Here is an 11,634-nt window from a genome sequence, read left to right on the forward strand (position 1 = left end):
AGAAAAGAAATCCTCTCATTTTCTCACTCAGCCTGCTCACAATGGTAGATCAAAATACTATCACTTTAAATAAAATGTTTGATTTAAAATAATCTGCCATGTGCCTAGCTCCATCTAAATCTACACACACGTTTCCAAATTTCCGGGAGGGTTTACTTCTTTTGAGTTTTCCCATTGTCTGCCCAGTCCACTGACTTCAAGCGTCTTTATAACCTCACAACTTTCAGAAAATAAAAAACAGACTCACTATAATACCAATTTAATGCAGATGATAAACCCCAGATTTTGGAACCTGCTTAGGGGAAAGTGATAGGAGTACTTGATTTGTTATCTAACGATAATCTAATAAGAAAAAAGCATCATCCCAAACACCTTAAAGAAAACCTCCGGAAACAGAAGCCTGAATGTTATGTGGAAGGTCTCACTGCTGTAAAGCCGAGTGGTCTTCCAAGGGGCGCCAGCAAGGAGTAAAAGGTGACCAGGACTCACATGCAACACAGAAACCACACCCACAGCTTGTCTGAGTTTTAATGTTATCCTTTATGCATCTTATCATTAATGTTAATTTTATAGGACTCAATACGGAAACTACTTTTTAAGGACCATTCTTATAAAAGAGCACATGAAAAAGAGGGGAAAAAATCCTTGATTTGGCATCACTTACCTCTCTGGGCACTGGCTGCCAGGGCAGATCTTCCTAAAGTCAGGGTTCAGCCCGGCGGGGGCAACTAATCCACGCTGGCCACATGCCCAAGCAGGAAAGGGAAGGACACTAAAGAGTCCAGTCATTCATGGGGCTCGACCCCTTTAAAAAGCTTCTTCTCAACCATCTTTTCAGAAGAACTCAACAACTGTCTTCTTAATGCATTCCATGATTTTTAGCAACCAGTGGATTTTTATGTATTTATGTTTTTAAGAGCGTGGATTTAGTTTTCATTAAAGATACTTCAATGCTCCCAAACCAAAGTCTAATCTGCTTTGGATTTGGTTTGGGTTTGACTTGCATTTAGTTCTGGTTTTCATGGATTTGGTTTTCACTATAGTAAAAGACTTCAGGGGTTCCCAAACCAGGCCTAATCTGAACAGTAACCAGACTAGCAAACACAATCATGTGCTACAGATCCAAACCACCGTCCCTATCACTAATATTCTGAGCACTGCTGGGAGGAAGGCCGGTATAGCAAAAATCCACTGGCATTGTTCCCTTTCCTGAAATGTGAAAGTAGTCACTACCCTGGATCTTTCCCAATGTCTCCCCACTTCAGTGACTCCAATGTCAATCATCTTACAGGTAAAAAAAGATTCCTTAAAATGCCCACTTAATGAGTATGACAAGCCCCAGGTTATTGGCACTAATTTAGGGAAATTAGAGAGAACGTGATTTGCTATAAAGTTTCCTTTAAGCAACTGCATTTTATTTTTATTATATTCTCTACTTTTGCATCTCTCTCTCTCTCTCTCTCTGTTTTTCCTTTGTTGGTTAAAAGAAAGTAGTACAATTATAGTGTATATAACATTATGCAGATTTTCATTAAGATTTGCTTTTGCATTGCTACTGCTGCGTCTCCACTGACTTAAGGCTTTGAATTTTAAAAGCTAAATGTCATCGAAATTTTCAAATCCCAGGCTTCTGAAGAGTGGAGACGGGTTAGATCTAACAGCCTCTTTCCTCTATTTTCTACTAACTTCCATCCTTTTTTTTTGGTTCTTTATAGAGTGAGATTGTAACTAACGCAACTAAATTCTCAATCTGCACACATTTAATACGAAGATAAACATAAAAAACATAACCGAAATTTTATTAAAATTTATAACAAATTCTTTACCTTCATCAACAGAATCTGAAGTGCTGCTTTTGTCCAGAGAAAGATACTCATTTTTATTCAGGTCCAGTGACTTCGATGCCACTCTGCTTAACCTCTTCTCGGAAGTTAGTGAGGGACTCTTTTTGATCTGCTTCTCACTTTGGAGTTCCTCTCTCCCTAACCCCTAAAAGGCAAACAATCCAGTTTAAAAAACCGAGTATAGGCTAAGATTTTATAGTGAGATCTTTAATAATAAAGACGCTTTGAAATACTGCTCTTTGAAAAATTTGTTATGTTTGCATCACCTTTCCAATTCAGTCCATAAAATATTGGTAAATAATATATACCATTCTATACAGTAGTGAATAATAAATTTATGAAGAACATCATATAAAAAGAACTCACAGACAGTTAAGACCATGTGAATCACTTAAGCAGAAGGGAAAGGGGGCGGAGGACAAAAGTAATGGGACAGTGGGTTCTTCAGGGTGGGCAAGGGAGAGGAGTCAGACCCGAGCAGTTTCTCCAGACAGTACCTGCCCCATCCTCTCAAGGAAGAGAACTCACCCGTCTCTCAAGACCTGGAACTAAAGAGGAAAGGGAAAGAAAACAGAGAGATAAGAGTCACTAAGAGTACAGTGGGAGAGAGAGGATTAAAAGGGAAAATTAATTTCACAGCAAACTTGTAAGAACACAGTTGGCTTTGCTGCTAAAGAACCAAGGGATTGGACATTAAAACATAGTCACTACGGGCCAGCCTAGTGGCCGAGTGTTAAGTTTGCGTGCTGTGCTGTGGCGGCCCAGGGTTTTGCCAGTTTGGATGCTGGGTGCAGACATGGCACCGATCATCAAGCCATGCTGAGGTGGTGTCCCACATGCCACAACTAGAAGGACTCACAACTAAAAATATACAACTATGTACCAGGGGGTTTGGGGGAGAAAAAGGAAAAATAAAATCTTTACAATATAGTCACTATATGATGCTTTACATGATACTTTCTGGGAATGATTTAATAAAGACATGTCATTTCTATGATAAATTTAATGTTAGGCATTAAAGTATGAATGCTATTGCTATGTTAGTATTCAAGTAGAACAGAATTATAATTAGGCTTAATAGAACATCGTGAAAAATATAAACTATACAGCAAAGTACTTTCTTGCATAGTCTGCGTGTGAGCAGATCAAAGAACAAAAAGCAAACATGCAATCCTTACACTTCCTGCCCCATGAGATCTTTGGGCAGCACTCAATAGCAGAAAAAGCTCCAGGGGAGATACCGGTTTCCATTAGCCACTCAGAAAGCAGAATAACAACTGGGATCCAGGACATAATTCACTAAAGAATTGTACTATCCTCGTCAGAGGACTGATTCTTCAAGCAGAGATTACCGGAAAAATCAAGACTTGACTTATTGGGAATTCCACACTACAAAGCAACAAGCTTATTTAGCTGACCTAGTGCCTCTTTAACAGAAGCTAAGTACAGTAATTTCCACACAAATTTCTCCTGTTGTTTCTAATTAAGATAGAGTCCCTATTATAAAAAATATAGCTACGTATAAGAAAAGTAACAGTCACTATCCTTGAGTGGTTGACATCTGGACAATTTTTATTTATTTGCATACTTTTCCATATTTCCTGAATTTTTACAAAGAGTATTAATTTTATAACTTAAGAAAAACCTATTTCATCTTGGAAAAATGTTATTTTGGACTTTTTGTCATTTCCAACTATGTTGGAAGTAAAAATGAAACAAAGTAAGTGACATGATATTTGTTGACATCTGAGAATCTCACCATGCTGCTCTTGAATGTAAAAGGAGAAAGAGGAGTGAACTTCTCTATCACTTGTCCTCTACAGCATCTATACCACACATCAGTGAATGTACGATCAAGCTTAAAACATTCAATTATTCCTCTGCATTCCATTCCCTTTCCTTAGAGAAAACATGACTTCCTTTAAGGATTACACTAGGAGCAAGACCCAACGGGTTAACTATTCCAAGAGCAGAGGCAGGAGGCATTGTTAAGGAGGCTGTCGGAAGGACTCAAGTAACAGAGCAGTTCTGAGAACCCAGTCCTCAAAGTCAGACTTTTGTAAAAGGATAAAGACTCCAAGAGATTCCTTGTCCTGTTACCTCCCCAAAATTGAGTGGCTTGGTCTTCTTAGTGAAAACATACAAACACATTAGCTTCCAGAATTGCCTCACTTGCACCAGTAGTAAATTCCTAAGGGTCTCTAAGATGAATAAGTTTTGCAAGAAATCCACAACACAAAATCAGACTGACATAGATCCATGGCGGCTGCCTGAAATAAGCTGATAACTTGGTGGCCTTTCACATAAATATATCTGTTTCCATGTTTTCCAACGTTTATTCACAGGAGATGCTGGGAGCTCCATGGGAGAGGGTAGAAAGGTCCATTGCTGGCCACACACAGATTCACCTTCAATGGTAATAGCTTATGGTTATCGAATACTTAACACGTGCTAGGGATTGTTCGAAGCACTTTGACCTATGTTAATCCATTTAATCCTTATAAAAAACCCTAAGGGATATTACTGTCCTTAGCGTATAGCTGAGAAAACAAAGGCATAGAAAGGTCAAGTAATTAAGTAATTTAAGGTCACAGAGTTAGCAAGCAGCAGAAGGGGGCTTGGAAGCCAACGCTCTGCTCTAAAGCAAGAAATTCAGCTTTGGCCCCAGACTCGCATCCCCAGTCAGCAGAACAAAAGCTCTACAGTAGCAACAGTCACCACTCAGAATGTGGTCTCTCAATTCCATCCTTCACCAGAACTATACGGCTCATCAGGAAAACGGCTGGTACTAAGTCTGGGACAGAAAGTGGACGAAATGTTTCTGGGACACGTTGTATCAGAAAGAAAGGATGCCATCAAAGATTATTGATCATTTCAAAAAGACAGAGAAGCCAACCTGAAGGGGCTCCTGTTGGCAGAGGGGACAAACTGAACATTAAAAAAATAATGACTCCAAGTGAGAGAAACTCATTGAAATAAAAAAAATTGATGGGCTTATCCTTGAAAAAATAAAGGAAGACACTAACTATGAAGCCCCGTAATTAACTGGACAGGCCTGCGTTAGTAGTCAGCTTAAGAAGTGTCTACTGTTCCTCAAGCATGCTGCTGAGGGTTCTCAGCTCGAAACAGATTCTTTCCACCACACACACTACCTACTTTGGGAAAATTCTGCTAACTGTGAATTTCTCCATCTTATTATGTTTCTAACGATGTCTATCCCCCTCATACACTGATGCTCAGGGAACTGCCTGGGAGCTCTGCACCGTATCCAGCTCTGAAGAGAACCACATATTATCCTATATAACCTCTGCTACTTATAGACTTAAAACTCTTCTCCTAAAGGGAGCAGCCTGACATCTGCAGTTTTTAAACATTTTGTATCCTGTTTTTCATTTGATCTCACATTATGAGTAACACACGGCGGCACCAAATATATTTTAAAAGGGATATCATACACTAACCCCTTTTGGTGAATTTCCATCGACTGACTCTGTTTCTGAAAGCCGAGTAATCGATTCACGGGTGAAACTGACTGACTTGGATAATTTTTCGTCTCTCTCCCCACAGTCATCCAAGCTGCTTCTTCCTGGACTTCTGTAACATACACAACATTATAGAAACATAAAGAAGGTCATTTCCACACAAATAAGTGATTTAGTCTCCTCACTAAGGTCCTTTTCCATTATAAAGTGTTTTGACAACAAATGGTTTTCTGTAATGTAACAAATATGCTTCTACTTATAACAAGACTATCTTCTTAAATTACATACAAATTGACTTTATTTCTGAAAATAAGATATGCTCATAGGACATTTTATAATTTTAGAAACCATTAAGAAATTAACCAAATACTAGTGGCTGTAACAGCAACTGATAAAATGAATATTGCTTCTTTAAATTTCAGTTGTGGACACCCACAAAGATTGGAAAGGGACAGGGTGGATGTCTGAGGTGGATGCCAGTCAGCACCAGAAGGCAGTTTTAAATCTCCTTGCTTCTGATTTGGTCCCAGCTGAAATGGTGAGCCCCTCCCGGAAGTGGAAGCATCTGATGTCTGAGCACAGAGCCCATGGATCAGTCCGTGGCCACCTTCCTGCTCTTCTCATTCCTCACAAGGTTTATGGAACAGCTTTCAAATGGTCATAGGCACAAGACTACAGTAAATGTCTGGGACCTGCTTTTCCTCTCTCAGGGATCAAAAAGAAAGGAAAGTCTTACAAAAGGAGCACAACTGATCTAATTTCTGGTGCTCGACCTGATAGAGCAATTATTCTTCTCATGTAATCATTGCTACATATAGACCTAAAGCTCTTCTAAAATGAAGTAGCAGCCTGACACCTTAAGTCACATTATCCTGAGGAAGGAACAGAAAACCTACAGAACTTTTCGTCCCTATTCTACTCCCCCCAGATAGCACTTGGGTCCACAACCAAGTCACTCCAGGCCAGGCAGAATGGCAGGGCTCTGAGGAAACCAAGCAAGAAAAACGGCTCCTGGAGACTAGCCTACCTGCTTGCTGACTGTCTGCACTTGAGGATCCTAAGGATGGAGGTGAACTGTGGAGAAATAAAGACGGGAGCGTGAGGCAGAGATTGAAAATGAAGAGAAAGGAGATGGAAGAGCTGAGGAAATAAAGGTTTCAGAGGGATATGCTTCTTTCAGAGACTGGAAGAACGGGAAAAGGAGCAGAAGAGGGAATGGGGATCCGGCCACACCTTTTCTGAGACAGCACTCAATCACCAGAAGAAAACAGCAGCTTTCCTGTGACCTCAAAAAGCTGGACCTTAAAGTGTATAAAGCAGGTCGTCAAAAATATTTATTCTTTCCTTCTTCAAAGACTAGAAACTTTCTGAGTTGGCAGGGACCTTAGAGATCATCTAGTTTAACTGCCCCATTTCACAGATGAGTAAACTGAGGATCAGAAAGGCTAGGAGATTTGCTTGAGGTTGCTCAGCTACTTGGTGGCAAAGTCCAGACTAGAATCCAGATCTTCTTCACCACAATCCAAGGCTCTTAGCATTGTATCAATTGCTCTTCTACTCAGCTCCAGCACCTGAGAGAGGCTAGCAAACTTTACCAGAAGAGCAGTACAATGAACATTTTTAACTTTACAGAAAACTAATAAAATATGAGTGCACACCCCTGTAAAAAAGACTGCATAATACTGACGCTGAACTGAAACAATACAAATAGAAACAGCATAACTAGAAGACTTAGACAGAGTAAAACTTTTGTACACACATTGAGACTTTCGAAAGACTGTCATTTCAAGATGTATTTGCTATAGAATATTTTAATAAGTCTTATTAAGATATAATTCACATACCATAAAATTCATCGCATTCAAAGTGCATGACACAGTGCTTTAAGGGGTTGTGCAGCTATCACCACTATCTAATTTTACAACATTTTCATCACGCCAAAAGGAAACCCCATAGCCATCAGCAATCACCCCACAGTCTCCCTTCCCCCAAATCCTGGGCAACTACTGATCTACTTTCTGCCTCTAGATTTACTGATTCTGGACTCCATTTCATGTAAGTGCAATCGTACAATGTGTGGTCTTTTGTGACTGGCTTCTTTCACTTAGTATAATGTTTGCTACAGAATTTTAATGTGTTAATCCTCAGTCGTTCTTACTGCTACGACCTCAGTTACCATTGGGCAAAATGCACTTTTATTTGTGCAGGTTAATAAAAACGTCCACTCTTCCAAATGAATTCCCATCATTCAAAAACACTCTCTCTCTACTCTGAATGTCTTTAACACATTATCTACTGCTCCTTTTGGCCCTTATCATTTTCAATCTTGTATTAAAATTATTTGCATTCCCCACAGTACTATAAGCTCCTTTCATTAATGTATTCAATATTTATGGAGTGTCAAGCACTACACTGGGGTATCTTGAGGAAAAGTCATATTATCTTTATATCCCTCAAAATATCTACCAGCTAATTTACCTTATTCTTATCTATAAACAGAGAGATTTCACTAGGTACTTCTCCAGAACCTTAATAAAAAGGCTTACTAAAACCACGCTTTAAGCAAATCCTAGGGGACAGAGTTACAAAGTTATCACTTGCTTCTATGTCCCATATTTGCTTACCAATTTAGCAAACTATTCACCGTCCTCACCTTCCACTCCATTCCACTACAGAGAACGAAGAGGCAAATTTCACCCAAGGGTGAATTAACATAAATTCTGAATTAGTAAAGTCTAAAATAATTCCACTTTGATTAATGATTAATAAATCTTGACATTTCAAAACATTTTGCCGTACCTTGGCGGCACACTACCCTCAATCGACAGGGACAAGTTTTCCATCTCCTCAGCGTTTAAGCCCAGCTCAGTTCCATAGTTCTGCTGGAGCAGCTGCCAGAATTCCTGCCTGGTCAAGCTCTAAAATGACAGAAAAACTACACTGAGTATTTGGAAATACAACATAGGATAATATAGTGATGCAAACATGAAATTTGAAGTCAAAATGACCTATTGGGAAGCTACTAGGTGAGTGACTTTGGTAGTTATTTGACTTGGCTAGACGTCAGTTTTCTGCATCTGTAAAAATGGGTTAACAAAACTTATCTGACAGAGTTGATACTAGGAAGAGATAAAATGATGACTTTAAAGTGCATTAATAACTACTATAAACGGAAGGTAAAACATTTAAAATTTTTTTTTATAAAATAATTCGTTCATAGTTTCTGGCAATTACTAACTGCAATTTAAGTTCTGCAACCCAATCAGTCTACCACGACCATGGATCACCATTCAGAGAACTAATCACTAATTCAGAACCAGCCTCTTAATCCATAATGTATCTGAATATTTTAACAATTTTTAAAAACTTATATATCAGGAAACTTTAAATTATAAATATAAAAGGCAAGAGGGTGGAATAGAATACTTCCTTTGATTTATTTTCAATAAAGTCCAGCTTGTTCTTTCTTTGTATGTATCATATCACTGTTAAAATCATCTAATACGAAAAACTCATGCATTACATAGCAAAACAAATACAATAATAGTATGATAACTAATGGTCTGATTTCTAGAAACTTTATAGATGGTTAACTACATGATTAAGCAAGATAGAAGGAAGCAGCATAACATCTGAAGCAATTGTTGGCAAGATTCTTTATTTCTCTCATTCATTCAACAGATATTTACTTAGAACCTACCAAGTGTGTACCACTGCACCAGACGCTAAGGAGGATAAAAATGACGCATAATGATGCTCTCAAACAACTTACAGCTGAAGAAACATGGGAGACTTTTAAGTAAAGTTCAATAGGACAAGCTATAATATTACTATGTACTAAAGTGCCGGTGGAATCAATATGATACAAAAGTCTAGAGGAAAGAAATATTACTATGGATTGAGGTGTTCAGATAAGGCTTCACACTGGAGAAGGGTCTTCAGCTGAGCTGAAGGAAGGACATGAATGGGGGAAATGGAGAAAGGAAAAAGTTTTGGGAGAGGGAAACCAACATACAAATACAGAATAAATACATGAAGAACATAAGTTATATTTGTTTTGAAGTCAGTTAGGAGTTTATCAGCCCAAGTGGAGTAAAAAATTTAAGTTGGGAAACAGTAGGGATAAATATAGAGATTTTATGGGGCAAAAACCTACAGCTGCCTTGAATTCCTCCCTGACAGTCCCCACGACAAATACCGCTTCCTTTTTTCTTTCTCCTTGTTTCTTCTGTCTAGTAGCTGTGACATCTTTGTTTGTTACATTACTCTAGATGACCCTCATTATATTTCATGGGACCTCAAAGAGATTAACAACAAAATTTCTGCACTTTAGAACGCTAGTTCCCAATTTGCTGTGTCCAGACTACTAAGATTTCACAAGAGTAGTTGAGGAAAATTCGGATCTTATGATCAGTTCTTCAGTCAAAAATATCCAAACAGTTCTCTACAATAAAGTTATTCAAGCTAGGTAAAACGTCAGGCCTCTTTATTTGGGGCTGAATTATATTAACCTAGAGTGGTTCTCTCAGGCTGATAAGAAACTCTCAAGGGAAATAATGTATGTCCAATAAACAATAATATTCTAACATTTTATTATTTAATATATACCACTTATTTGGTGGACAAAAAAGTCTTTTGAAGCATAGTGTCCAGAGAAGAAAAATAAAAAGGATCACTAGAGGGAGAGAAAGTTAAGGAACCAGTGTCCTTGATGCTAAAGGCCTCCTTTTCTGACTCCCACTCCAGAAGAGCCATTTGTGAACTTTTTCCACAATAGCAGTTAGCTCATATGAATAATTAACTCAATCTTCCAAATACATTATCTTTGAAATACTTTCAGTGTCATAAATGGATGGTTAACTTTATAGAGAGAAACAAGCACTATTTCAATAAATATATGGAAGATTAACCTTTTATAATAACTTTTCTGAAATAATAGATATCAAACTACTCCAAAAACAGACTAAAGCAAGTAGATAAACCAATGAAAAATATTCACACAGCTTCCTAAGAGTGAAAGAAGTGAAACCTAATAAGTAAAATATTAACAAAAATACAATTTTATTTGACTACATAAATAAATGTTTTTAAACATATTCTCATATATTATCAAGGAGTTAATAGGGTAATTTCAGTATGCTTTTCAATCAAGTAGTTAAAAATATATAGATATATAAAAAGGGTTAATGGTAAACAAAATAGAACTCACTTAATTTACCATCTTACAGATTTGCTAATTTGTTAAAAATGACTTTTTCCACAAAGTTGACCAGAAGTCACAAAAATGTGGTTATTTACAGCCATGCTGAACACTCAAACACTAAAACGTATATCCAGACTGATATTCATAATTCTTTCAAATAATCAGCAGCAGAACCAGGGCTAAGTAACCTTAAAAAATAACCTCGATTTTAAGCAAAGGCTGACCACCTACCTGCGGACGACAGAGAGTCTCCCCATCTCAGCCGGCAGAGGGCTTTAACAAAACAAAGACGAACCGAGCAGGAGTCAGATCAGACTCTAAAGTCAGATCAATTTCTGCCCCGAAAGCTTTGTATTCTAAGTATGCTGCAGTCTTTAACTGCAGCAGTTCCAAATATGTAACGACACCTACGTAAAATCACTGCTTCAATATTCGAGTTTTATGAGACGATTTCCTCATAAAAGACAAGTTCTGTTGCAGTTTAAAGCACATTATTTGTCACTTCCTGGTTGATAGTATCACACTCTTTCCAAGGTTGCAGGTTAGAATGCAGAACTGGAAGTATACCTCACTCCACAGGTTCCTAAGCCACTCCTACTAGGAGAGGACAGGTAAACAGCGTTTCATTAAAGAGACAGTTCCCAATTTCTTCTTTTGTACACACAGATTAGAAAAAATAAAATGCAAACGAAAATATCTTGCTCATGCTCATGTCTACTGCATGTTTATATAAAATGTCTATTGCAATATTATTTTAATGTCATTGTAAAAATTAAATATATTAAGAGTTAAATTTTCTTATCCACGCTAATATTGTCTATTCGGTTCTGGCGGTGTCATCATTACTTCTTCATATACCACTTCCTTAGTACTGATGCAGTAGGCCCAACAGACTCCTGCATTAACCCTTTACAACTAACAAAGATTGTAGCTCTTGAGCATTGTAAACAGAACGTGAGGAAATAGCAGGCAGAGGGAGATTTTCAGGTGTCCAACAAGCCCTCAGCAGATCTTTCACCACTGAAAAGTTTACATCTTGATTTCTTAATAATTCTTTCCTTTAAAAATATTTTTGACTTTATTCAGAATAGTTCCCCAGCAGGGA

At 37.9% G+C, this 11,634-nt stretch overlaps 1 protein-coding gene across 12 annotated transcripts in view; it reads right to left on the reverse strand.

Annotated features, from left to right (window-relative positions):
* GRAMD1C (GRAM domain containing 1C) overlaps positions 1-11,634 on the reverse strand; it is an 87,399-nt gene that overhangs the window by 25,114 nt on the left and 50,651 nt on the right. For 9 of the 12 annotated variants that reach the window (XM_014732882.3, XM_023623733.2, XM_023623734.2 and 6 more), the window contains 3 exons: positions 8,126-8,244; positions 5,306-5,438; positions 1,827-1,989 (listed from right to left, as the gene is read on the reverse strand). In XM_014732882.3, coding sequence (XP_014588368.3) covers positions 1,827-1,989; positions 5,306-5,438; positions 8,126-8,244 — 415 coding nt within the window. Of the gene's footprint in view, positions 1-1,826; positions 1,990-5,305; positions 5,439-8,125; positions 8,245-10,760; positions 11,131-11,634 lie in introns of those variants that run through there. The other 3 variants (XM_070242766.1, XM_023623735.2, XM_014732883.3) reach the window with 2 other exon arrangements.

Source organism: Equus caballus, chromosome 19 (genome assembly GCF_041296265.1).
Source record: "Equus caballus isolate H_3958 breed thoroughbred chromosome 19, TB-T2T, whole genome shotgun sequence".
In the NCBI taxonomy this organism is placed as follows: Eukaryota; Metazoa; Chordata; class Mammalia; order Perissodactyla; family Equidae; genus Equus; species Equus caballus.